The 27,965-nt window shown below is 48.1% G+C and overlaps 2 protein-coding genes across 8 annotated transcripts in view; one reads left to right on the forward strand and one right to left on the reverse strand.

Annotated features, from left to right (window-relative positions):
* BMERB1 (bMERB domain containing 1) overlaps positions 1–13,636 on the forward strand; it is a 146,158-nt gene extending 132,522 nt beyond the window's left edge. Inside the window, exons 4-6 of one of the 2 annotated variants that reach the window (XM_065924397.1) lie at positions 2,420–2,534; positions 3,850–3,932; positions 13,513–13,636. In XM_065924397.1, coding sequence (XP_065780469.1) covers positions 2,420–2,534; positions 3,850–3,932; positions 13,513–13,517 — 203 coding nt within the window. In that variant the 3' untranslated portion in view covers positions 13,518–13,636. Of the gene's footprint in view, positions 1–2,419; positions 2,535–3,849; positions 3,933–6,491; positions 8,027–13,512 lie in introns of those variants that run through there. The other variant, XM_065924396.1, reaches the window with a different exon arrangement.
* Positions 1–27,965, reverse strand: part of MARF1 (meiosis regulator and mRNA stability factor 1) — a 66,812-nt gene that overhangs the window by 3,049 nt on the left and 35,798 nt on the right. For 5 of the 6 annotated variants that reach the window (XM_065924391.1, XM_065924387.1, XM_065924388.1 and 2 more), the window contains one exon: positions 24,717–27,287. The exons of the other annotated variant lie outside the window; for it this stretch is intronic. In XM_065924391.1, the coding sequence (XP_065780463.1) occupies positions 27,043–27,287 (245 nt within the window). In that variant the 3' untranslated portion in view covers positions 24,717–27,042. Of the gene's footprint in view, positions 1–24,716; positions 27,288–27,965 lie in introns of those variants that run through there. 6 annotated transcript variants of the gene reach the window in all.

The raw sequence follows: 27,965 nt of genomic DNA on the forward strand, positions 1-27,965 counted from the left end.
CTCAGGGACAAGCTAAGATGTCTCACCCACCTCCCCTGCCGCCACCAGCCCCTCTGGGCTGGGAATGCTTAGACTTGGCTTTGGAGGCCATGGTACCCTCCCCTTGGACATAAAAATAGTGTCTCAAAAAAAAAAAAAAAAACCAGAATAAAAATTGTGCCTCCCTCATAGAGTTGTTGGAAAGAATTTAGTAATTATCAGCCATCAGCCAGGGTGATTTGCCCCACAGAGGACACTGGCCTTGTCAGGAGACCCACTTGGTGGTCACCACTAGGAGAGGGGGCTCTCCTGGCATCTAGTGGGCGGAGGTCAGGGATGCCACTCAACGTCCTACAGTGCTCCGGCCATGACAGAGAATGGTCCAGCCTCAAATGTCAGCAGTGCCAAGGTTGATAAACCCAGATTAAATGAAAATGTAATACATGGTAATACAAATATGATGATAATTGTTGCCATTTATTAAGCACTTACTTTTGCCTGCTTCTTATGCCATGAGACTTGCTTTTCCTTCATTAAGTATTTCTTTTGTACCTGGTTCGGTAAATATGTAATCTAGCGAGCCTTTAATCATGAAAGCAAAAGTGATCATGTAAAATAAGAGCCTATGATAATAGTAGCTGACTGTTCATGAACCCTAACTGTGTACCAGGCAGGGAGCCTAGTGTTTTGACTTCTCTCTCTTAAAACTTGCAACAACTTTATGACTGTTTCTATTGAGAGACTGGATGCTCAGAGAGGTTGAGGAATGTGCCTAGAGTCACACCGCCAAGAAGAGGAGGAGGTGGGACATCAAGCCAGGATTGTGATTTTATGGTGAGGTCTCCCAGTTGTGATAAGGTCTACAGACCAACTTAGTCTACAGTTAGCAGGTCCTGGCATGGTCCAGGGAGAGATGATGGTGGCCTGGGCTAAGGAGGTGTGCTGGAAGAGATGAGAAGCAAGTTGGAGGGCCACTTCGGCAAGCCCCTGAAGATACTAGGAATCAGATGTGTGATGCCCGCAGGGAATAAAGTTGGCAAGTGGGTGGGTGATGCTGGGAAACAAAAGTAGTAATAGATGGCTGAGTGGCACAAAAGTACCAGTAGATAGGTGAGTGGTGCCTGGAAGCAGATGGGTGATGCTTGCAGGCAGGTGAGTGATACCAGCAGGTAAATGGATGATTCCTACAGGTAGGTGGGTGGAGTCTGCAGGTAGGTGGGTGGGGCTTAAGGCAGGTAGGTAGTACCTGGAGGCAGGTGAGAGATGCTGGCCAGCAGGGCATGCCATACACACAAGCAGGTGAGCAGCACTGGCTGGTGGTATGGAGGCCTGGGTCAGTAACTGGTTTGCAAGGTGAGACAGACCCCTTTGAGTAGGTGGCCTCTCCTGTGGGTTTATGATGGGGCTGAGGGCCCTGAGCAGAGGGCTGCAGCTGAGTATCTGGGGAAGCTGGGAGATGCCTGAACAGGCAAGAGATAGTGGGGATGGATACCTTGAGGGGGAAGGTGAGTGAGTTCCTGGGGCCTCTACCCGTAGCCATGTGACTCTGGTGTAAGATCTGGGGCCTGGCAGAGGACAGGGGAGTGTTGGAGGGCTGCTGCTGGTAACTCGGAAAGGACAGTGACACCACTCCCTGAGTCCAAGGGCGCTGTGGTTAATCCACCTGCAGAAGGCAAGGATGCTCTGTGATGCTGATGAGTGATTTGCAGAATCAGACTTCGGGACCCATTACCATCATCAGCACAGCAAGGATGAGCAGGAATACAGGGGCTGCTAGCTCCCAATTCCTTGCTCCCCTCTGATTAGTGAAAGAAACCAATTTTCTCTCTGACCTAAATATTATTTTTGCTTTGTCTCTGGTTCTGCCTCCAGATCTAGAGGAAATAGTCAGTGACAGTTTGTTTGAACTGGCAGAGGGACAAGCTGCCCCATGAGTTTTATTTTCTAAAGGGGTCTGAGCAGAGGGAGCCAATGCAGGGTTAGGTTTCTGCCATTCTGGTTGTATCAGTCTTCATGTCCACCCCTCGTTGTTTTGTCTCTGCTATGATGCTCTAGCCCTTGGTATTTGGAAAAGGTTGGGAAAGTGTGGGTGCTTTTCTTCTGACGGGTTGGGTAAGCCTCACTTTAGAATAGTCACCTCCTGCACCCGACCTGTGTCCTTCTCCCCTCGGCCTTCTTCAGGGCCCCCTTGCAGCATCAATATCATTTAGCACGCATCCACCACGGGCCAGCTCTGTGCCAAGTCATTTACTAAGATCCCCACGTTCTCACATTCAAGCCTTGCTGTGTAGTTTCCAGAGGAGGAAACAGAAGCTTGAACCAATCCAGTTGCCTTTCCAGGTTCATCCAGCAAGTTAAATGGTCAAGCCAGGATTCCAACCCTGGCCCCTCAGACTCAGTTACACTCAAACTGTCTCTGCTAATGTGTTCTTCTTCCCAGAAAAAGAAAAAACCAAGTTGCAGAAGCAGAGGGAAGATGAGCTCATCCAGAAGATCCACAAACTGGTGCAGAAGAGAGACTTCCTGGTGGACGACGCAGAGGTCGAGCGGTTAAGGTAAGTGGGCAGTGTGTCCCCTGGGCGCGGGGCTGGGGCTGTTAGAATCCAGCTCAGCTTCCTTCCAAAGCCTGTCATCTGCTCCCAGACTCACAGCTTTGCAACGGGCATGGCCTGGCCAAATGCTCCCCAAACACTAGATCCTGATGAATCCTTCTGGCCTGAGGCCCCACGGCCTATTCAAGAGAAACTTAAATCGAGCTCCAAAAAGTTTTGTAAAGGCCTATGGATCTTAAGTGAATGTCATCTGAGGTGGCCAGGGAAGAATTACATCACAGAGCACATGGAAGCGCTTCCTACACCTTCTTTTTACTGAATTTTCTCCCAACTCGTCAAGGCACCTTTTCCAGAAACTTCTATTCGTTTCTACAGAAACTCTGCCCTCTGTCCTAACCTGCTTCCTCACCCACCCTCCCCACTTCCCAGCTCTGTTCTCTTCCTTCCTGTCTCCTGGGGGCCTCTGATGCCCCTCCCTAGCCTTCAGGGTCTCCTATTTGCAGATGCCCCTGCTCCGTTGATCTGGTCAACCAGGGGCCCTGGAGCCGCAGTGCACCTGAAGCCTCTGCAGGGGACCAGAGGGCACGAAAGATGCCAGTGTTGATTCTCGAATTTTTTTGTGCTGGAGCAAAGCCTTGAGAGACATCCACAGGGGAGAGGCTCAAAGGGCCCCTTCCACACCAGAGGACAACTTCCCTTTAATTCTCTGTGACCTCCCGAGTCCTCCAAGGCTGCTAGGATGCAATTTGCCCAGTTCAGCCAGGCTCGGACCATTGGCTTTGCTTATGGTGACCCTTGGGAGAGCTGAGACGGCTTGCCTTCTGAGACCTGCCACATTCTTTGTCTAGGGTAACTTAAAGGTGCAGGATCAGGAGAGGGATTGCCCAGCTCACTAAATCTCTGGCAAGGAGGCTGGGTCCTGTAACACCCCGGCCTCTGCCCTAGGGCCTCACACCAGCGGGCGTGGGCATTTACTCCATCACTGATATGTGTTTCTGCTTCAGAGAAGATTCATCAAACAACACACACCCACCCACTGTACACACATAACAACATGTGCACACCACCCACACACACAACATAACACACATGTACCACCCACATGTAACACATGTGTACCATCCACACATAACACATGCACCAGCCACACACAATAGACATCAGCATATGTGTACCACCCACATATAACACACAGCAACATACACGCACCATCCATAAAGTCTGATACATGATCCCACACTCTTGCCTCATTTTATCAGTTCCTTGATGCTCTCCTAGCTTACTGTTCTTTCCTGTCTTTACACATCTATCTTCACAGGGAGCAAGAAGAAGATAAGGAAATGGCCGATTTTCTGAGAATCAAGTTAAAACCTCTAGACAAAGTAGCCAGATCTTCAGCCAGTGAGTGCATACATTATTCCTTCTCCTCCCGCATCCAAGAGAAAGGGAAATTTAAATGAGGTCTGGAAGCCAAGGGGACACAACAAAAATGCTTTCTAGAGCTCAGACTTGAGCAGAGGGTGGCAGCAGGCAGGGCCAGCTTCACGGGTGAGGAAGCCCAGGGCCCCACACCTAGAGGAGCACTGTGCTTGCTTTCATGTCCTACTATTGCTGTCTCGGAAGTCTTAAGAATTTTCCAGCAAGAGGCCCTGCCTTTTCATTTTGCACTGAGTCCTGCAAATGGTGTAGCTAGTGCTGGTAGCTAATCCTTGCTCATACGATTTGGTGCATTTCATAGAAGGAGTTGGGTGGCCCCTGAGGCAAGAAGGTGGGAACTAAGGCTCAGGGAACTCTGGCCTCTGTTGGAGTTGGAATCGCTGGAGGAACAAAGGCAGAAGTTTGCTTCTCAGAATACCAGCCTCACAAGATACTCAGAGCAAAAAGGGTTCTGGGTGAAATAAGTTTGGGAAATGCTGTGCACTTGACCACTCTTTGTAGGCTTCCAATACCCATTAGCATATTAAAGTGATAACCAGTCCTGCTGGATAGGAACTGCCTTCTCCTTTCCTTGTTGGTCCAGTGAGACCACTTTGAGTTATAAGAAATGGGTGCCTGATTCAAACTGGCCCTGGCAATAAAAGGTGATTTGCTGGAGAAAGAGCAGGGGGAGCCAGGGCTTCAGGGACTGGACACCCTTGCTCTTCTTCTGGTTATCCACTTGGCACCTCTTGTCATGTTAGCTTCATTTCCTCCTCCTACACAGGCCTTCCTGGGGCCAGAAGTCCAGGACCATAACTTAGCAGAAGCAAGGCAATGACTGGTGTCTAAATGTGTAAGATTCTGACCAGCCTTTCTTGGATCACGTTCCCACCTGCTAGGCCCATCACTCTCACGAAGGGGCTGGGAAGTTTTTGATTTTCTGGATCTGGGTTACATGCCCACCCCTATAGCCACAGGGGCATGAACTGTTATCAGAGGAAAAGCGATGGACAGTCTTGTTGTGAAGACAAGACCTAGAAGCTGCCACTACCAACTGAAGCCACAAACCCAGTTTTTCCCTAACTATCCATTAATAACATTCCACGAAAACACATTTGTACTGTGTGAAGGAATAAAGAAAGAGAAGGGCCCTGGTCCTTCTGCAGGCCCCTAACATCACAAGGCACATGGTTTTTGCCTAAATCCAGCATCTTCAATAGACTGTCTCTTCCATGAAAGGCAAATTAGAGAAACACCACCTAACAGTGTGGAAAAGGAAACAAGCAAGGAAACTTGTCTTCTGTGTAAGATTATGAATAGAAAAAAGAATCCCAGCCAGAAATCAAAACACCAAGCCTGTAGTACATGCAAGTGTTGGGTCCAAATATACATCATTGATGGGCTGGAATCCCAAGATGAAAAATTAAAACTAATCTAAAACCAGTGAAATCTCTGGAACCCCAGCAAAGCAAATGTAAAGTTGCTCAACAGAGACCCCTCAGCTCCCATAACACAGCCCACAGATTAAAAACAACTCCCATGTAGATGATCTCTCAATAAAAAATTTAAAACCAATGAAGAATGGAAACACCATTGAAAGGAGTCCATAGATGCAACAAAAGATAATGTCTGTCCTCCAGAAATAAGACAATATCTAAAAGAGATAGTGTGTGTTTACAATGACTAACGAGATAAGAGAAGGAATAATAATCAAAATGAAATAGCAAGATGCTATGAAAAAAAGAAGAGGTAAATTAGCAGTTAGTCTTCTAAAAAATTACTGTCTGAAGAATTCCCCGATGGTCCAAGGGCTAGGACTTTGTGTTGTCACTGCCAAGGGCCCAGCTTCAGTCACTGACTGCAGAACTAAAATTCCACAAGCTGCCTGGCAAAAAAAGAAAAAAAAAATTTTTTCTCACTGAAGTGAAAACTCAATGGATTAAACACAAAGACACAGCTGAAGGGAGGATTCATATAATTGGAAGACAGAGCTGAGAAAACTACCCCAGAATGCAGCACCAAGAGACAAACAGATGGGAAATGTGAAAGTGAAGTTATGAAGCATGGAATAATAAGAATAATAAGGTTAAACTGACATCTAAGAGGCATTCCAGAAGGAGCAAGAACGGAGAATGACAGGCGATAATGCGTGAGCATTTTCTAGAACTGACAGGTAGCCCTCTGATGGAAGTGACTTCTTATTTCTCAGTCAGATACTTCTTGGATGACAGACCCGGTGCTGGGCTTGGTAGATAACAACAATGAGGAGAACAGAACAGGAGAAGGGCTCAAAGCTGTAGCTAGAAGCCAAGGCCTGAAAGCCGCTGGACCTCCAGGGAGGTGGGAACCGTCACCAGGACCATATAAAATGCATGTCAGCTCCCCAGACTTCACCTGTGTGGCCTTGGGGCGGGGCCTGGCTGGGGTTGGGGTGGACCTGCGGCTGCAGACGGTCAGGGTTCTCCTCACCTCACCTCTCCTTCTCTCCTGTTTCCCCTCCTTCTCTCCTGTTTCCCCTCCCTGCCCCCCCACTTCCTGCAGGCTCCCGAGCAGAGAAGAAAGCAGAGCCCCCGCCTAGCAAGCCCACAGTGGCCAAGACGGGGCTGGCGCTCATCAAGGATTGCTGCGGGGCCGCGCAGTGCAGCATCATGTAGCCCTCACGCGGGGTGCCCCCAGGGCCACGGGGACCCCCTCCCACCCTCTTGTCTTCAGAGCCCCCATTTCACCGGGGCCCAAGAGCTCTCCAAGGCAGAAGGGGTTGAAGGCAAGCCCGTGACCGCCGCCAAGAGCCCAGCCACCCTGTACAGAGTGTAGCGATAGGGAGTCCCTCACCGTCGCATGGCCCTCCCCAGAGCATGCCGAACCCAGGAGTCTGTCTCCCTGTTTATCCAACCACCAGGAAAGGTCCTCCCTTGAAAAAAGTATTATCTCCACTTCTAGCTAGCTGTATCTCACCCACCATGCGAATGAATTGGGAGAGGGGGCATGATCCCCAGGTGTGTACAGTTGTGACTTTACAGCAGTCCGGTGCCACGCTGGACGCTTCCCCTAGCTGCTCTCCTAGCTCTGCTGTCAGGCTGCCCCAGACGGTCCTGTCTCCCCCGTTCTCTTTCCTCTCCCAGGGGTTTGGGCCCTGGAGGGCTCCACGCAGCCCACGTGTCTGTGGAGACGCAGAGGGCCCATCTGGAAAGACTGAGCTTGTGTGTGGTCGTCGTCACGTCTCCCGCTCCCTCCCCTCCGGTGTCTGGGCGCGGCTCACATCGGGACTGTGTCTGTCCGCTCTTGGTTCTTCCTTGGCCACGTCCGATCCAGGTGTGTGGGGATGGGGACCCCGGCCGGAGGGCTCCCAGTGCTTGGAAGAGGTAGCAGAGAGCTGGGAGCTCCAACCCGAGGCCAGGGAAGATGAGAACAGACCCAGAGCAGACGTACTTACTCTCCACCCTCCGGGGCCCGCCGGCTGGATGGTGTGCCGGCAGGACGCCACTCACCGGCCTAACACACAGACCTCTGCAAACATCAGTGGCAGGCGGGAGAGGCGGCCTGACCCAACCGTGTCCAGTCATTCGGTGGTGTATTTTAACCAGCCTGAAAAATTCCACCTGTGTTACTTGATGTACATTTGCTACAGCCAGCCCGGCACAGCCCGTGTGACCTCTTTGTACGTGTCTGTGTGTCGTGACCGGCCTAAGTAGTTAGCATAACTCCAGATTTCGCTGATGTGCAGTCATCCATTGGAGACAATAAAACTGGAAACCACGTACACAGTATTTTTAAAGTTTTTACTTTATTCTTGACTACAGAAGTAACTTACCCATGTACATAGTTAATCATTTACAAAGTACCAAAAGTATAAAAAAGTTTTTTTGTTTTTTTAAACTTCCAATATTTCTCCACCTACTCTGACATTTTGGCATATGTCCTCTCTGTCTTTTTTTATGCACTTTTTTTTCATGATTGTCATTCTGTTGTATCATTCTATAACAGTTTTCTTTTTCCACGTATCATAGGATCACTATCGTTCTGCCACATCATTAAAAGCTCTTTGTAAACATTAAACACTTCATGAATATTTACAATGGCTGCTTAGTAATCCATCTTGTGGATATACTGTAATTTATCTAACCAGACCCTCCCGTATTAAACATTTAAGCTGTTTCTAGTTTTTCAGTTTTATAAGTAATGTCAGGATAAACATCCTGGGGGGTGGAGGTGGGATGGGGGGGGAGGGTGTTGGGTAAAACTTCATCTGAATTTCTGATTTTTCCTTAGCACAGACTCCTAGAAGTAAGGTTCTAATTTACATGGGTCACATTTTTTCAAAATATTTGTAAATCAAAAAAAGAAAAAAAAAAAAGTGAAGGTCTTTCTAGTCACAGCTGCTTTGGAATTGACACAAAATGTCTTTGAGTGTGATGGCCCCTCCCGGTGGGAGCATGCTCCCACTCACCACTTTCTATTCTGCAGATGAAGAGGCTCCCTCAGGTCGCTGCCATTTCCATCACCTGGCCTCAGGGACACTGCCCTAGACCAAGCACGAAGCCCGTCTTCCTAGGGCTGCCATAATGTATTCCTCGACCAGCGGGGTTTAAACAACAGAAAGTGATGGTCTCACAGTTCTGGAGGCCAGCAGCCAGTGTCCTCGGGACTGTGCTCTCTCTCAAGGCTCTTGGGAAGAATGCTTCCTTGCCTCTTCCAGCTCCTGGTGGCCCCTGGTAATCCTTGACTTTATCACTCCAATCTTTAGCTCTTCTACAGCCCCCTCTGTCTGTGTCTCAGGTCCTCTCTTCTTGTGAGGACACCAGTCACTGGATTTAGGGACCTTCCCAGGGGGCGCTAGTGTTAAAGAACCTGCCTGCCAGTGCAGGAGACATAAGAGACACAGGTTCGATCCCTGGGTAGGGAAGATCTGCTGGAGAAGGGCGTGGCAATCCACTCCAGTATTCTTGCCTGGAGAATCCCATGGACAGAGGAGCCTGGCAGGCCACAGTCCATGGTGGCATAGAGTCAGACATGACTGAGTGAGCGTGCGCACAGTTACATTAGAGATGCACAGAGAGTGGACAGCTCATCCGTATGCCTGTATGACACCAAATCTGGGATGATTGCATCACAGTCCTTAACAACTTCTCATAGACCCTGTTTCCAAATAAGTTCAGATTCTGAGATGGCAAGTGGCCATGAATTTGGGGCAGGGGTGATGCTGAAAACTTGGCCTCTGGGCAGTGGAGTTGAATCAAATCTCGGAGCAGAGTTTTGGGTGCCATAGAAAAGAATAGCTTTATTGCTTTGCCAGGCAAAGGGGGACACAGTGGGCGCCTGCCCTCAAAAATTGGGTTTTATAGCAGTGGTTCAAGGACAGGGCTGCTGATGAGATTAGGGTGTGGGCAGGGCCTACACGCTTAATCTTAGGTAATCTGATGAGCTGCTCTGGTTCCTTTAACCTGGCCTCAGGTGGTCTTCTCTGGAATGAAGAATGCTAACATCTTCCATTTTGGAGTTTTAGTTCTGAAAAGAGCTCAAAGATACTGTTAGGTGTATCCCCTGTGTACCCCAGAACCAGGACCTGCCCCCAAGGCTGTGTTATTGTTTCAGGGCTGCTCTTCTCTTGTCTCTGCGTCCCCCCCTTCCCTGGTTAGCAACAGTTCCAATCTGCCCTTTGGAATTCAGGGAAGGTCATGGAAGCTGGAATCTATTCCCTACAAACAAGAAATGGGACAGAAAGGCTTCCAGGCCCAGGAGGTGCATAGGGTCCTGCTTGGTTTCAGGGGGACACTATTTAACCCACTACACAGGTGCTTCCCACTCCTGCAATAAACACTTAGGCTGAAAAGGGTCTACCTCTCTCCCTTCCGGGTAGAAAATGTGTGTCTGGAAGGCCTGACCTTAGACCAATTAGACAGCAGTCACTCACCATTCCAACAAGCCAAAAAAAGATCGAAACCCTCATAAAAATCCTGCCTCTAGTACACCCACTGAGCTCTGGGGTACATCTAACTTATGTTCCTGTCATTGCTATTGATTTTTTTTAAGCAAAAAAAAAAAAAAGACCCACATCATTTATTGAGGTTTTCACAGAAGAGCAGAAGAAAGTAATTGTTCGATATGCTCCCAGATCCCCAGGGCTGCCTGCAAAGCTGGGAAAATTTGTAGGTTTCAGGGTCCCATACCTGAGACTCACTCCTTTTGGGGGTCAGTTGGGGAAAGGGGACAATGATAGCTGGAGACACATTTATTGAAAGTCTGTCACTGTGCACTGAGCATGTATGCATATTTTCTCACTTGCCTTTCACATCAACACCATGAGGCAGATACTATTATTGGTAAAATAAGTCTTCATATGTACTTCACTGGTACATATAAATAAGTTCAGTTCCAAGAGCGTGCTCATGAGTCCAATTTTTTGTAAGTCCAACAAAGTAAATCTACGTACCCAACTAGCAAAATTGGCTATCATTCTATGTTTGGGTCCTGTACCGCAAATAAAATCTTGCCATTTCCTGCATCATGAATCTCTTTGGTTCTTCAGTTACTTCCTTTTCCTCTTGTCTCTCTTTGTCCTTTCTCTGGGCCTCCAATTCCATAGGTCTTCATTAGTAGGTTCCGCATTCACGTTCACATTCTTTGAAATTTCACAACTTGAACTTTTGTATGCAGGTGACTTAACTGTATCTGAAAACTGGGTTCTCTTCTTGGTGGGTGTGGAGTCAATAGACACAACCAAGCCAAAGATCAGGAGAAGGAAAGATTTATTACTTGCAACAGGCTGCCTGCTGTTAAATGCTGCACTCAATATGTCAGTGAATTTGGAAAATTCAGCAGTGGTCACAGGACTGGAAAAGGTCGTTTTTCATTCCAATCCCAAAGAAAGGCAATGCCAAAGAATGCTCAAACTACCATACAATTGTGCTCATTTCACCTGCTAACAAGGTAATGCTCAAACTCCTTCAAGCTAGGCTTCAGCAGTACCTGAACCAAGAACTTCCAGATGTACAAGCTGGATTTAGAAAAGGCAGATGAACCAGAGATCAAATTGCCAACATCCACTGGATCATAGAAAAAGCAAGAGAATTCCAGAAAAACATCTGCTTCATTGACTATGCTAAAACCTTTGTGTGGATACAACAAACTGTGGAAAATTCTGAAAGAGATGGGAATACCAGACCACCTTACCTTGTCTCCTGAGAAACCTGTATGCAGGTCAAGACTTAGCAACCGTTAGAACTGGACATGGACCAACAGACTGCTTCAGAACTGGGAAAGGAGTAAGTCACGGCTGTATACTGTCACCCTGCTTATTTAACTCCTATGCAGAGTACATCATGTGAAATGCTGGGCTGGATGAATCACAAGCTGGAACCAAGATGGCCAGGAGAAATATCAACGACCTCAGATATGCAGATGACACCACTTCAATGGCAGAAAGTGAAGAGGAACTTAAGAGCCTCTTGATGAGGGTGAAAGAAGAGAGTGGAAAAGCTGGCTTAAAAGCATTCAAAAAACTAAAATCATGGCATCTGGTCCCATCACTTCATTGCAAATAGAAGGGGAAACAGTGGAAATAGTGACAGATTTTATTTTCTTGGGCTCCAAAACCACTGCTGACAGTGACTACAGCCATGAAGTTAAAAAATGCTTGCTCATTGGAAGAAAAGCTATGACAAACCTAGACAGTGTATTAAAAAGCAGAGACATCCCTTTGCCAACAAAAGTCTATACAGTCAAAGATATGGTTTCGTTTTTTCCAGCAGTTATGTGCAGACATGAGAATTTGATCTTCAAGAAGGCTGAGTGCTGAAGAATTGATGCTTTCAAATTGTGATGCTGGAGAAGACTGTTGAAAATCCTTTGAACTGCAAGGAGATTAAACTAGTCAATTCTAAGTGAAATTCACCCTGAATATTCATTGGAAGGACTGACGCTGAAGCTGAAGCTCCAATAGTTTGACCATCTGATGTGAGAAGCCGACTCATTGGAAAAGACCCTGATACTGGCAGGAGGAGAAGGGGTGACAGAGGATGAGATGGTTGGATGGCATCACCAACTCAACTGACATGAATTTGAGTAAACTCCTGGAGATGGTGAAGGATAGGGAAGCCTGGTGTGCTGAAGTCCATGGGGTCACAAAGAATCAGACACAACTTATTGACTGAACAACAACACAGAACACTGGGGATATTTCCCCAAGCAGTGCCTTCCCAGTAGCAAAACTGCGGAGGTTTAAAGCTAAGGGTACATGCATATTTATAAAGGGGTTTTAGAAGACTTCACCATAGAATTGTGGCCAAGGTCAACAGAGTCCAAGCCTTAGCTGACTGAAATCTGAAATTATAATCAACCTCATAATTCCATCCTCCACCTGGGTGGGGGCCTTAGTTCCTGCAGAAATCAGGGACCATATCAGATTATGCACATCCCTTGAGGAGGAACTAGGATTCTGCTTTATCACTGCACCATTGTTTGACTGCCTTTTCTTTGTTCTATCTTCTTCTGTCCCCTTAAGAGCATTGATTCCTGGGACCTGTTCATGGGTAAGCATTGTGGCCAGGCTTGGATCACAAAATGACTTAAGCCAAAATGAGCTCTCCTATGTCAGGAAAGCCATGCCTGGTTCTCTTTCTCCAAGGAGCCCCTACCCTATCTGCTTTTGTTATTACTTCCGCTCTGTAGATGACGAAGTGGTCCTTGGTGCCATGACCAGTTAATGGCTGGCTGGGCATTCATCCCCTCATCCCTTCTTGTAGCGTCAATCATCATTTCTCTCCCCATCAACATTTAAGCAAATCTCTCCTGTTAATAAACAAAAAACCCTCTCTTCCATCTTTCCTGGCAGTTCACACATTTCTCTACACCTTCTCTACACCTGACTTGTTGAGAACTGTCATCATCTTGCTCTCTCTGCTTTCCTCATCTCCAGCTCCCTCCTCAAACTATTCTCATCTGGCTTCTGTCACTCTTGTCACTGACCCCTCTTGCTGAAATGCAACCTTTTGGTCACATAGGGGAGAGAAACATCTACCTTTAATCTTTTATTTCTCTGTCATCTGTCTATCTACCATCTGTCTATCTAATCTTTTGACTGTGCCATGAGGCATGCAGTTTCTCATTTTCCAACCAGGGATCGAACCCATGGCCCCTGCATTGGACTGTGGAGTCCAAACCACTGAACCATCAGGGAAGTCCCATTCCTTTAACCCTTTTAGGTTCTGCAATGGGGACCCTGTCAGTGAGACTGGCCAAAGACAGATTAACAAGAGAAAAACAAGAGAAGTTTATTAACACGTGCATTGTGCATAACCCAGCAATGAGTAGTGCCAAGAGGTGGTTAGAATGTGGGTTTATGTACCATCTTAGGCTAAAACAAACCTTAAGCTAAAATAGGGAAGCCTGGCAGACTGCAGTTCATGGGGTAGCCAAGAGTTGGACACGGCTTAGAAACTGAACAACAACAACAACAACAAGGTAAAAACCAAAGGAAAGGGGTTTGGGGCTTCTGGGCAGAGGAGACAAATTATGGGAAGATGACCAGGAAAAGTATGGTAAACAAGGGTTGTTTATTATGCAGATTGAAGTCCTGCCTTCTCCCTGGAAATCTGCCTCTTCTTGGGCTGGAAGAGGAAGATACCTTCCACAAATGGGAATTTCCTTATAAATGGAGGGCTTCCCTGGTGGCTCAGCTGGTAAAGAATCTGCCTGCCATGTGGGAGACCTGGATTCCATCACTGGGTTGGGAAGATCCCCTGGAGAAGGGAACGGCTACCCACTCCAGTGTTCTGGCCTGGAGAATTCCATGGACTGTATAGTCCATGGGGTCACAGAGTCAGACACGACTGAATGACTTTCACTTTCACTTTATAAATGGAGATTTGTTTTATAAAATGAAAATTTTTACCTTGTGTTTAGAGCTTTTTGTGCATCTGCTGTTTCTCAATAGCCTTTAGCTTGAAATAATCCTTATGCTGAAGGGTTGTGTTTTGAGTGGCATATTCTGACACCCCTCATCTGAATCCAACTGGCACATCAGTCCTCCTGCCAGCTGTCTGCCTGACTTGACTGCCAACACACCCCACTGTCTAGGTGTACTTCCCACCTCTCTCCAGTCTCCTTTATCATTTCCTGCCCTCAGGGCCTGGCCCTCAGCATTCTCTCCCCACCCACAGCCTCAGCCACCTGCTCTTAGATGGCTCTCTGACCACTCCTAAGCTCTTTTATGCACCTAGACCTTTCTCCTACACTCAGACCCCTTCTTCCTGAGGGTCTTCATTCAGATCTGGAGCAGGCACACCGAAAAAGACATGTCCTAAACAGGGGTGGCAAACCAGCCCACCAACTGTTTTTGTAAATTAAGTTGTATTGGAATATAACCAAATGCTTTTGTGTATCGTCTACGGCTGCTTTTGTGCTGCAGCAATAAAGTCTTAAGTGGTTTTGGCAAGAGAAAGACATTTATAAATAAGAGAAAAAAAGAAATTTTTAAAAAAGAAAAAAATTTAAAAAGAGGAAAAAAAGAAAGAGAAAGAAAAAGAGAAATCCATAAAGAAAGCTGAGTGCTGAAGAATTGATGCTTTTGAACTGTGGTGTTGGAGAAGACTCTTGAAACTCCCTTGGACAGCAAGGAGATCAAACCAGTCAATCCTAAAGGAAATCAGTCCTGAATATTCATTGGAAGGATTGATGCTGAAGCTGAAGCTCCAGTACTTTGGCTGCCTGATGTGAAGAACGGACTCATTGGAAAAGACCCTGATGCTAGGAAAGATTGAAGGCAGGAGCGGAAGGGGACGACAGAGGGTGAAATGGTTGGATGGCATCACCAACTCAATGGACCTGAGTTTGAGCAAGCTCCAGGAGTTGGTGATGGACGGGGGCCTGGCATGCTGCAGTCCATAGGGTCGCAAAGACTCGGATACGACTGAGCAACTGAAATGAACTGAACTGAACTGTGGCAAGAGACCAAATGGCCTGCAAATCCTAAAACATTTGCTCTCTGGTCGTTTAAGAAAATGTCAGCCAACCCCCATCCTAAAGTGCCTCAGCTTCCTCTGCTTTTCCATCTCAGAAAAGGGCACCACCAAATAGCCAAGATTATCCTAGAACTTGTCCTTGACTCTTTTCTTCCTCCTCACATCCATGCAATTGTCTTTAGCTTGTTGTTTAGTCGCTAAGTCATTTCTGACTCTTTTACGACCCCAGGGACTGTAACCCACTAGGTTCCTCTGTCCATGGGATTCTTCAGGAAAGAATACTAGAGTGGGTTGCTATTTCCTTCTCCAAGGGATCGCCCCAACCCAGGGATCGAACCCGGGTCTCCTGCATTGCAGGCAGATTCTTTATTGTCTGAGCCACCAGGGAAGCCCCACGTCTTTAACGTCAACTCCTAAACTTCTCTAGAATCTTTCCACACCTCCATCTTCCCATCACCCAGTGTTGCCACTTCAGCTTTTCTTGGTCAATTGCAGTGGTTTCATAACTAGCCTCCTTATCACTGGCCGTTCTCCACACAGGGGCCAAGTGGTTTTCTGAATAATGCACACCTAATTGTCATTTTCCTCTTTAAAACCATTTCCAAGGCCTTGAGGACAACATCCGTGTCCTTTCACCTGGTTTCAAAGGCCCAATCAGATCTGGCCCCTTCCCACATCCCTGGCCTCATCCCACCTGCTTGCTGGGGCCCCTCTTTGACCTGGGGCTGCAGAAAGATCCTTTGGTGTTTTTTGGTTCTTGCCACGCTCTCTGTTGGCATCTCTCCTGGACCTTCACACATTCTTCTTGTGCCAAGAACTTCTCAGATCTACCAGCCTTTCCCTGGTCTACCTGTGCGCCACTCTCTGAAGTCAAAATGATCTCAAAGAGAAAATCTAACCAGGTGTGCTGCTTCCAAGTCTCCCGCGCCTTTCCCTCCATCCTCACAGTCTCAGGACTTGGACCTGGATTTCAAAGCCTCACTCCATCCCCTGCGTGTCTCTCCCACCTCCCTTCTCATCGCTCCTCCAGCTTCAGACCCTTGCTCACACCAGCATTTAAGGGAATAAACGGAGTAGGAGCATCTGGAAACACTAGGCAGTGTCCAGGAGGGCATGGGACACGGCATCCAGCTTGACCTAGAGGTTGTGAGACCTTAAGAACTCTGTGAAAATGGCCCACAGGACTTTGCAACAGCATGGGATTGCTGTGAGCATTTTAGCAAGGTGCTGGCATGGAAGCCCGATGCATCAGGCAGGGGAATGCTCCCTTACACTCTTTCTCATCAGACGGAGGGCTCACCACCTGTATTTGGCAGATGGGGAACTGAGGCTCAGAGAGGGGAAGTGACTAGCCCAAGGTCACACAGCATGTAGGTGTAGAACCAGGGCTTGAGTTTGAGAGTTGGATGAGACTCAAGCATGGGATGTTTCTTTCTCATTTCTAATCCCAGCATGACCATCACTCCGTTCCCTGTTGAGCTGTACTCAATTAGAGGTGACTCATGGCCATGCCAGCAGTCGCTGAGCCCCTTACGAACCTTTCCATTCCGTGCTGGCTGGACAGCCCTGGGCTGCAGGGGCTCAATGACTGAGCTCATCTGCAGCTCGAGAAGAAGCAGTTAGAACATGCCCAAGGCCACCTGCTGAGACCCAGGACCGCTGAGTGGGCACCAGGGGCTGGGGTGAGACACTCAGGAAAGCTGGTTTGAGGTGCAAATGTCCTGTCGCTTTTCTGTTCATGCGTTCGTGAATTCCACTTGTGAATGCAATCCTTGGCAGGTACCAGGGAACACAGCGATGAACAGGGGTAGTCCTGTCTTCAGGTACCTGACGTTCTAGGGAGGGAGACTGGTGTCTAACAGGAGGGTGGAAGAGGCCCCCTATCCGATGTTAAATCTGAACAAAACCCACTGCAGGATTAACCGCAGGGAAGAGAAGCTAGACACTGGCAGAGGGCTCCAGCCTGCCAGGGTTAAGATCCCCACTCAACACTCCCTGTGTGAGCTGGGGTGGTTCCTTCACCTCTCTGGGCCTCAGTGTCCAGATCTGTGAAATGGAGAGAACCATGGAGGGTTAAACGAGACGGTTCATGGGAAGGGGTTGGAGCAAACCATGCAGTGAAGTGGATGAGTGTTGCCCACATCTGCACGTAGCAAGCAAGCCCAACCTGGGTCCTGCCCTCATGAAGCTGACGGTGAGCAGAGCCAGGGACACACTGCAGGGTGACAAAAGCTGCCGTAACCTAAGTGTCCACTGAACTCGGTTCCACGTGCTTCCCCAGTGTCCGCAGTGTCCCGGGCGTGCACTCACATCCGACCCTGACTGCCCCCCGCCCCTCACTCTACACACCCCTCACGTCCTCCCCACACCTGTCCCCTCCCTCTAGTTCTGCCAGCTCCACGTGGAATCAGCCCCGGAAAGTGATGCTGAATCGAATCCCAGAGGTTTGGGTGAAGTAGAAAAGAATAACCTTATTGCTTTGCTGGGCAACAGGGGACACAGTGGGCTCGTGCCTTTCAAAACTGTGTGTCCCAACCCGGGAGGAGTCTTATAGCAATAGTTCAAGGGTGGGGTTGCTGACAAGATTTACGTGTGCGCAGGTCTCCTTTCAAATTCTGGTGCTGGAGAAGACTCTTGGGAGTTATTTGGACAGCAAGGAGATCTAACCAGTCAATCCTAAAGGAAATCAATCCTAAATATTTACTGGAAGGACTGATGCTTAAGCTCCAATACTTTGGTCACCTAATGCGAAGAGCCAACTCATTGGAAAAGACCCTGATGCTGGGAATGATTGAGGGCAGAATGAAGAGGGCAGCAGAGGATGAGATGGTTGGATGGCATCTCTGACTCAATGGACATGGGTTTGAGCAAACTCCGGGAGATAGTGAAGGACAGGGAGGCCTGGTGTGCTGCCGTCCATGGGGTCACAAAGAGTCAGACACAACTGAGCGACTAAACAACCACCCTTGGAACAGCGAGAGGTTGTAGAGTCAGGCTGAGGTATGTGGTAAGGATCAAGGTATTCTTTCTTCTGCAAAGTTTCAAAGGGTGGGGTTGCTGACAAGATTGGGCTTCCCTTCTGGTTCAGACATAAAGAACCTGCCTGCAATGTGGGAGACCTGGATTTGATCCCTGGGTTGGGAAGATCCCCTGGAGGAGGGCATGGCAACCCCCTCCAGTATCCTTGCCTAGAGAATCCCGTGGACAGAGGAGCCTGGCGGGCTACAGCCCATGGGGTCGCAAAGAGTCGGACTGAGCGACTGAGCACAGCTCAGCCTCAGGTGGTCAGGTCTCCTTACCTCTGATCGCTTTAAACCTGCCACAGGTGGTTTCTTGGCCGCTCCTCCCTTGATTAACAACTGTTCGCATCTGCCATTTAGAACTCAGGGAAGGTCATGGAGGCTGAATGAAAGCTGTTTCCTATATTCGAAGAAATGGGGGACACCGGCTTTGTGCCTAGGAGCCCCACAGGACCCTGCTTGGCATCAAGGTGACAATTCCTGATAACCAGCTTTTTATTCCAAGACTTGCTTTGGTGACATTGGGCTTAGCTAAGTATTCCATTAAGGGCCTGTTGTCTTCTTTTTTTGTTTTTAATTTACCTTTTGGCTACACTGGGTCTTCGCTGCTGTATGCAGGCTTTCTCTAGTTGCAGCGAGGGGGGGTCTACTCTCAAGTTGCCGTGGTCAGGCTTCTCTTGTTGCAGAGCACCGGTTCTAGGCGCGGGAGCTTCAGTAGTTGAGGCTCAGGGTCTTTAGAGTGTGGGCTCAGTTGTTGGGGCCTGCAGGCTTAGTTGCTCTGAGGCATGTGGGATCTTCCCGGGTCAGGGCTTGAACCGGAGTCCCCTGCATTGGCAAGCGGATTCCTGTCCACAGCACCACCAGTCCTGAAGTCCCTGTTGTCTCATTTTTAACAGTTCTTTTTGGTTGTAGAAGACCAAAATTGAAGCCAAGCTGGCAAAACATAAGGGTGCTTCCTGAGAGGGTAACAGGCAGGAAGGCCAGGGGTCTCCAAATGGAGGAAAGAGGCTGTAAGTGCCAGACATCTTATCTCTCTTAACCGGCAGGAAAGAACAAACCAGCGATCTGTTTTTCCTTCTCTATACAAATTTAAAAGGAGGTTTCTCTTAACATTCTGTGTTGCCATGACACCTGGTCTCACCTAAAGCTAACTACTCTCAAACCTTGAGTTAACCAATACATTTCTTTTTCGTATGGAAATGTTGTCTTAAGCTATGTTAATGAACCCCAGACTCTATATTCAAGTTGGTTCTGCCAAACGGCCTAACTTACTTACTCAGATATTGTTCCCCTAATCTATGTAAACGGAACTATTTGTTGGTATTCTGCCCTTCTACAAGATTCAAGTCAATAGTTTTATGGCCTGGGATGAATTATCTGGTGCCATTCTAGATTTTACGACATTCCTTTCTTTTCATTAACAGACTGTGAGTGACTATATAACATACAGCTAAAGACTAGGAGGGGGGTACTCTTTTGCCCCCTTCTGATGCCTATGTCAGAAGCTTTCTCTATCTCCTTTATACTTTAATAAAACTTTATTACACAAAAGCTCTGAGCGATCCAGCCTCGTCTCTGGCCCCGGATTGAATTCGTCTCCTCCGGAGGCCAAGAATCCCGCGTCTTATCGTTCAGCAACAACCTTTCATTCCTGGCTTCTGAGCTGAGATGTCCTAAAATCTAAGGTACTAGCAGGTCCAGGGATTCAAAGGAAATCACCTGGACCTGTTTTCCATGTTTTGCTACTTCTCCATGCTGGTTATGTCCAGCTATCAAGCTCCCAGATTACATTCCCCAAGCCTCCTGGAGGAAAAATCCAGCGATTTCAACAAGAAGGCCAGCCTGGAGTCGGAGTCACATGCCAGTCCCGAATCACTTGCTGGAGCAGAGGGTGCCGATCACTCTCAGCCGAGCTGGGGTCCAGAGGCTGATTTGGAGAGGAGGCAGTGATGTCAGCCCAGTTGTGTCAGAAGAGGACAGAAGAGATGCTGGGAAGTTAAAAACACATGTCTGCAGCATTTTAGAGAAGAAGAAATTAGACTTCCCTGGAAGTCTAGTGGTTAAGACTCTGAGCTTCCACTGCATGGGGCGCAGGTTTGATCCCTGGTTGGGGAACCAAGATCCTGTATCCCACATACCACACAACAAGCAGCATCACCCACCTGCCCCACCCCCCCACCAAAAAAATAAAAAATAAAAAACAGGCTTTCGGAGCAGGGCAGAGATTTGCTAAGGTCATCAGCGAGCTCACTGAAGTCTGGACAGATCTCAGAGCCCTTGGTCTGACTCAGTGCCCCTACCTGGCTCTTGACTTGCTCTGCCCACAGCTGTTTGTTTGCTGAGGTTAGAACAGCAACTCTCTACCCACGGAAACCACAGTCTGCATTTGGAGGGAAGAAGCCCCTAAGAAAGCATTTCTGTGGCTTCAGGCTCCAAGCACATCATTGCCCTGGGCCAGTCAGCTCTGACTTAACTGCCCCACTCTGAGACCTCAACCCCCAGAAAGGCTCTAGAGCCTGTTTAGCCAGGTTAAGATGAAATTTTTATTTTGAAATCTTTTCTTCTTTTGTGGCTGTATCTTGCAGCCAACAAAGGTCCATCTAGTCAAAGCCATGGTTTTTCCAGTAGTCATGTATGGATGTGAGAGTTTGACTATAAAGAAAGCTGAACACCAAAGAATTGATGCTTTTCAACTGTGGTGCTGGAGAAGACTCTTGAGAGTCCCTAGGACTGCAAGGAGATTCATCCAGCCCATCCTAAAGGAAATCCGTCTTGAATATTCATTGGAAGGACTAATGCTGAAGCTGAAGCTCCAATACTTTGGCCACCTGATGCAAAGAACTGACTCATTGGAAATGACCCTGATGCTGGAAAAGATTGAGGGCAGGAGAAGGGGATCACAGAGGATGAGATGGTTGGATGGCATCACTGACTCAATGGACATGAGTTTGAGTAAACTCCAGGAGTTGGTGATGGACAGGGAGGCCTGGCGTGCTGCAGTCCATGGGGTCGCAGAGTCGGACATGACTGAGTGACTGAACTGAACTTGCAGCTTGTGGGATCTCAGGTCCCCAACCAGGGATTGAATGCAGGACACAGCAGTGAAAACTTGGAATCCTAACCACTGAGCCACCAAGTGGTGATTTAGTGACTAAGTTGTATCTGACTCTTGTGACCCACCAGGCTCCTCTGTCCAGGGGCTTTCCAGGCAAGAATACTGGACTGGGTTGCCATTTCCGTCTCCAGGGGATCTTCCCAACCCAGGGACCGAACCCACATCTCTTGCATCTCTCTCATTGATAGGCAGGTTCTTTACCACTAGTGCCACCTGGAAAGTACTAATAATAAGTGAGTTAATGAAAGTCGCTCAGTCATATCTGACTCTTTTCGACCCCATGGATTGTAGCCTGCCAGTCTCCTTTTTCCATGGAATTCTCTAGGCAAGAATACTGGAATGGGAAGCTGTTCCCTTCTCCAGGGGACCTTCCCAACCCAGGGATCGAACCCAGGTCTCTCACACTGCAGGCAGATTCTTTACGGTCTGAGCCACCAGGGACGCCCATGTGGCCTTTCTACACCTTATTGTTCATAATTACCCTGACTGCTTTCAGTCATTGTCGCTTGTTGTGGAGTTGCCAAGTCGTGTCTGACTCTTTGCGACCGCATGGACTGCAGCATGCCAGGCTTCCCAGTCCTTCACCATCTCCCGGAGCTTGCTCAAACTCATGTCCATCAAGTCAGTGATGCCATCCAACCATCTCACCCTCTGTTGCCCCTTCTCCTCCTGCTCTCAATCTTATCCAGCATCAGGGTCTTTTCCAATGAGTCGACTCTTCCCATCAGGGGGCCAAAGTATTAGTCCCTTACAGTTTCCTTGCATTCTGTTTCCAGGGGCACTTGCAAGCACTCTGGTGGGGGTCAGGGTGGTCTCAGGTCCCAACCTGTCTCAGTTTTAGCCGACAGCCCACATTTTAAACGTTTCCCTGGTGATTCTAATGCACTCTCTGATCTGAGAACCACCACCCAGAAGGGTCTTCCTGTTTGAGCCCAGAGTCCTGCTGCTGTCAAGGAGGCAGGGAAATATGACTGGGCCCTCCTCTTACTCACCAGGGTCCCCACACCTGGCGCAGTGCCTGGGATGGAGTGGGGCTCAGTAAAGACAAGACCTGGGAGGTGTGCAGACCAGGGACTCCGGCCCAGCTATGCCATGGAGTAGCTGGGGCAATGGCTCACCGCTTCCAGCCTCACTCTCCCCATTTGTAACCTCAGCATGGGGACGGAGGCTTGCAGCTTCGAAGTTTGTTTGTTGACCCTTGGAAGGTTGAGCCAGGGCACCCCTTTCCTCTCGCACTGGGAGCTGGACCTCTGATGTCAGTCACTGACTCAAATTCATCAAACATAAACAAATTGTCTATGAAAATTCATCAATGGGCACTACAGCTTGATTCTGACTGATGGAATTTGGCAAAGATGCTGGGAAGTCATTTCCTTGATTAGATTACATCATACAAGGCTCCCTCTTAGGGGACTGGAAATTCTCATTGCTGGCTTGAACTGAGCTGCCATTCTGGGGAGGTCCATGTGGCCAGCCTCTGGGGTGGCTTCCAGCTGACAGCCCACAGAATCTGGGGCCCTCAGTCGGGGCGGGAGGGCAAAGAGGAGGGTCAGCAGGGGCCAGTCCTCAGAATCCATGCGCAAAACAGCATCGGTGTCCCCATGTACAGAAGTGAAACAGGGTTCTATTTTAGAACACAGATTTATTTTCTGAAATGTCTTTCTTGATTCCATGTCTGGCCCAGACACACCAGACTCAGCCAACACCGAGGGCGGGGCCTCTGCAGCCTGTGGGTGGGTCTGTCTGCACTCACCGTGACTAAGGTCTGCAGGGAGAAAGGGGGCGCGGGGGGCAGTTCTCTCACACCAGCCCCTGCATCAGGAAGACTTTCAGCAGAGGTGGAAGGGCCCCCCTGACCTCTGCAGCGCCCCTAACTGGTTCACCAGCATGGAATGAGGGGCCCAGTGGCTGGGTCCTTAGCCTCAACTACAGATGTTTCTTCCCCTTTCCTCCTCTGGACCCTGAACTCCCCATTTCCAAATCCTTCCTTCCCAGGACCTGTGGCTCGTTCTCTTCATCTCACTGATGGAAGGTCTGGCCCTCAATCTCTGATCTTGTCCCACATGCCTGAAAATTGAGGGGCTTGCTTTCCCACCAGTTCTGTAATTTGTCGCCTGCCTCCCAGAGGCAGCCAAAGTGTGAGGTGTTGATGTCTGAGTCTTTGCGACCCCATGGACTGTAGCCTGCCAGGCTCCTCTGTCCATGGGATTCTCCAGGCAAGAATACTGGAGTGGGTAGCCATTCCCTTCTCTGGGGGATCTTCCCAATCCACCCGGGTTTCCTGCATTGCAGGCAGATTCTTTACTGTCTGAGCCACCAGTGAAGCCCAAGGGCATCCAGGTCTCATATTTCCACCTAAGCTGTGCCCCAAGGCTGCCTACCTCCAGGGAGGGACTAGAACTCTGCTGGGAAAGACTCCACACTCAAGGGCCTTGCAAGTACTAATCCAAACAAGCCCCTTGGATCCGTCTCCACTGCATCTCCCCCAAGAGTGAGTTAGACCAGGCTGATGCTGTAAGCACACACGTAGCTGGGAGACTGGCGAGCGACTGGATGTATGAGTCTGAAGTACAGCCACACAGGCGGGTGTGAGGTCAAGTAACACAGTGATGGAGACCCTGCTGACCGCTGGTTTATAGGGCAGAGTCGTGTTCCTGCTTCTCCGGAGTCCTAGAGCCACTATGTGACTTGTCCCCAGTGCAGACGGGAGCTATGGCAGGTCACTGCTATGGGGGGGTGGGGGTGGGGGCTGGGATGCTTTTGATGGTCTGATGACTCGGACCCTGCCCGTACGAAGCAGCTGGAAACCAGAGAAGCGAAGTTTCAAAGCACGAGGCTCCTCACGGAAGAGGCAACACACAGGTCAGCTGCACATCGCAGTCAGTGCTAGAAAGTCACATCCGTCTCCCGTGTGGATGGGTCTGCTTCCACTCTGACTGTGTCTGCTAGGCTGCCATTTCCAGGTGGGAAATACAACCAAGATGAATGTGATGCCCTGTTTCAACCACCAATCGAGACGTTTCCAAATTCCCTTGCCCCGACTAAAGGGGCACAGTGGCCTCTCAAGTTTTCCGGCAAAAACTGGCTACAGTGAAAGGTGTTTTGAAAGGACCGCCAAAGGTTTTTAAGAGACCATTAGTGTTGAACTTTAAAAAAACTGCCCTTCATCAAGAATCAATTTACCTAGAAGTTCAAGTCTCTTCTGCGTCCTTTTCAAAATCCTGAAAGGGGGGTGGATGGGTGGGTGGGGAGGAACAGTGGTCTCAGGAAAAGGGCTTCATAATGGTGGAAGAAATCTTTTCTATATAGGCTTATTCAAAAAGCAAGCCTGGCAGTGACCAAAACCAAGGATGTCTGCAAAATGCATTTCTTTCCCAGGGAGACAGTTCCCAAGTTTTATAACCAGAGGGTATTTTGTGATTATTCTATTTTCCTCACATGATTATAAGCTGGAGTGAGGCTGGAAACCCCGGCGGGTCCTGACCACAAAGCGCCAATAGTCCAGCCACCTGTTGGGGCAGGATGCCAAACTCAAAGGGGCTCCACGATGCCAGACCCATCTACTTCCCACTTCAGAGATTCCCAGAGGGGATGAGAAGCTGACAGAACTGGGGTACAATCCCTCCCCGCCCCAAACGAACAGAACATTCACTTGGGGAACTCAAGTGTGATGCTTGCTTTTAAAGTTTATTGACAACTGTTTGGTCCCAACACACAAAACAGCACTTGAACCACAAAAGAAGTGTTCAAACAAAGTAGACAGTTGAGAAAAACATCTCTTCCCCCCAAATCAATTCAAAACAAACAGTGCAAGATGGGAAAGGGGGTTTTGGTGATAACTTTTTTTTTTAAACAGATAAATCTGATATATTCTTTCCACCCAGAAATAAAGTATTTCATTGTCTTAATTCTCATACGTCATTTTGTCACATCAATTAAGCCTCTAGATAAAAAAATAGATAGCAACTGGACTGGCCGTTGTGAAGTACATTACGGACACCATGAGCTTCGCACATCTTCAAAGGGCGACTGTTAAAAGAGTCATGCACCCGTCCCAGGCTCCTGGCAACTCCAGTGAATGGTTCGACCACACCCACACAACAGCGCACAACTCGTCTCTTTGTCTGGTGCCCAAAGAAGCTGCTCTTTGAGGCTGTTCCAAGTGACTTGTAATGGTGCCTTGGGCATTTTTAAAGTCCACTTTCTCTACCTTCAAGCAAAACTAAAGTCCACATGTGCAAATTCAGCCTTACAAAATCTTAGAATAAGGCCACTGATGTTCTCAACGCCACCTTCATCATAATGTTTAAAAAGCTTTCTAAAAAAAAGTGCACCTCTGCATTTCACTGACTGTCACACTATGTCTGTAGAGGACATGCCTTCAGGAAGACTGAGTGCCACGATGCCTACAAGGCTTTCCCAGGCCCGCTCCATCTTGGTCGGGGCTGAGTGCTGACAACTGGGACTCGTTGGCTTCACTGAAAAGATTTGGGGAACAAAAAGTCTTACTTGTAAAAAATCTCTCAATAGCCCTTATTTTGTGGCATTTTATCAAAATGCTGGCTATGAAATCAGAGCCCATTTTCTGGCTTTCTAGAAGTTACAAAATAGAATCATTTCCCCAAAAGAAACCATCTAACTAGTGGAAGACCTTATGCCAACAGGTTTTTTGCTGCTCTATGAATGAATCCGCCTTTTTGCCCAACAAATACAACCCATTGTAAATGTCAGGTTTCTCCAGGAGGCGTAAGAGGCCGCCAGTCACCGGATGCCTCAGCCACCTCAAGGCGAAGGTCACTCCACAGGGCAGTGCTCCCTCAAAGGCTGGCTTTCCATAAATGCCAACATCAGACACCACAAAAAAAAACAAACCCAAACATGCTTCCAACAGCGAGAAGTAACAGTAAAAGCAGACGCTATTAAAAGACACTGAGTTAACACACACACAGTCACATGCACACAAAGCTTCCCAGCTATCAAAACCAGCCTTAAAGTTACGAACACAAGGTTAAGTTGATCAACCTTGGCCTTCCTATGTACAGATAGAATTTCTGCCTCTTCCTAGTGGAAAGAGCATCAATACCGTTCCTGTCAAAAGCACCTCCCTCCTCACCTCTGATTTGTAATTTATGCATTTGATGCATATTCTAGAAAATCAGACTCTCTTCCCAATGCTGCCTCTCGACACACAATAATGTGTGTTGGAATTCAAATGCTGACTTTAAATTCATGACACCAAGACCATCTTCTTTTCCTTAACCTAATCCATGTCAAACTGGAACTCAACATAAAAGGGAAGCTTAAAACATCCTTGACTTTCTAGAAAGCTCAATGGAACCCCAAAGTGGAAACATTTTAAAAAATTTGAGAGGAAGCCACATTTGTCAACTACAGACATAGCTAAATAAAAAAACAAGGCACACTTACAAGTCACATGGAAGCCAGGAGCCTTCGCATCCAACCAGGACATACACTCCTCCTGCCTTGCCCACCCTCTTCAGTGAGTGATCACGCAGGATCACCAAACAGACTTTCGCTTCATTATCATCTCATGCATTTGATTAATACTGTCTGAACACATCAGTAAACACAGGCTTAGAGACTACGGTATGCTACATGTAAGATTTTACCACTGGCGTGGCTTGATGGAAGTAAGACCACTTCCTTCGAGCTGAGTTCTCCCTGCTGTCTTCTTACGGAACACCATTCATTATACTTTATAATAATTAAGAAAAATTTGTTAAAATATATTAAGGATTCTTTAACAAATGCCAGGATATTTTTTTTTTTCCCAAACAAGTGGGGGAGAAAAAGAAAAGAAAGAAAAACTTTAGCTTAAAGCCGCTTTCAATGTAAAAGAAATAAAACATACAGAACATGTCTAAAGATGAAGTAAGTGGCTTCTAGGGGGAAAACAGAAAAGGTTGCTTTTTGAACCTGCTTTTGTGTGCAGAATCAGACAGTGTTTTCCCATCCTAATTCTATGTTCAAAACGAGACTCAAAGCTTGGTTATAGGTGCAAAGGAAAAGTTGGCTGCCAATTTTACTCTATTTTTGGGTTGCTTTTTGGCTGGGCTTTCCATGGGGTCCTTGCTGAGCAGCGACTCTGGGGTTTCCGAGGAGGGGCTGGGAGGCGCTGGGACAGCTGCCAACACGCCGGGTGAGCTCGGATCAGGGGGCAGGTTTTCGTTCTTTATTGGTACTGGAATTTCAATTTTCTCTTCTTGGTTTAAAATCATAATTTCTGTAAACACAGGGAAGCAAAACACATTCAGCTCTAGGACCCGCCAGCAGTGCTGGTTCTCAGTTCCTCTCATTTCTCAAAAAATTAATCCCCGATCGTCACACACATGCTCTAATTCACACCTTAGCTCTGTGGCCAATACCAAGTATCACTTAAGTCAAGCATTTAAAAACCGCGTCTCTGCTCTTCCTTGAATAACAAAACTTCAGAGACTCATTTTGGGCTACAAATCAATGGGCCGTCACGGTTTAAAAATACGTTTTTCTGCCCATTCATTCTCTGTCAGGTAGTGGAGGACCCAGAAAGCCACATGTGACCTAAAGACTTCCAGACCAAAAGGGCCCTGGTACATCCTCCTGCTCTCAAGGGATCTAAGGTGGGGGAGGGAGGCGCACGGGCAGGCAGAGATAAGGCGAGAACCACACAGAGTCAGAAGTACCCTCAGAAAGCCAGGAGGAGGGACTTCCGTGGGGGTCCAGTGGTTGAGAATCCCCCTGGCACTGCAGGGGACGCAGCTCTGACCCCTGCTCGGGGAACTGGGATCCCACAGGCCATGGAGCTCCTGAGCCCTTGCACCACAACTAGAGTCCGGGCGCCACAACGGAGGGTCCTGCACGATGCAGTGATGATCCCGCGTGCCACAACTAAGACCCGACACAGCCAAATAAACACACAAAC

Source organism: Muntiacus reevesi, chromosome 2 (assembly GCF_963930625.1).
Source record: "Muntiacus reevesi chromosome 2, mMunRee1.1, whole genome shotgun sequence".
Taxonomy (NCBI): domain Eukaryota; kingdom Metazoa; phylum Chordata; class Mammalia; order Artiodactyla; family Cervidae; genus Muntiacus; species Muntiacus reevesi.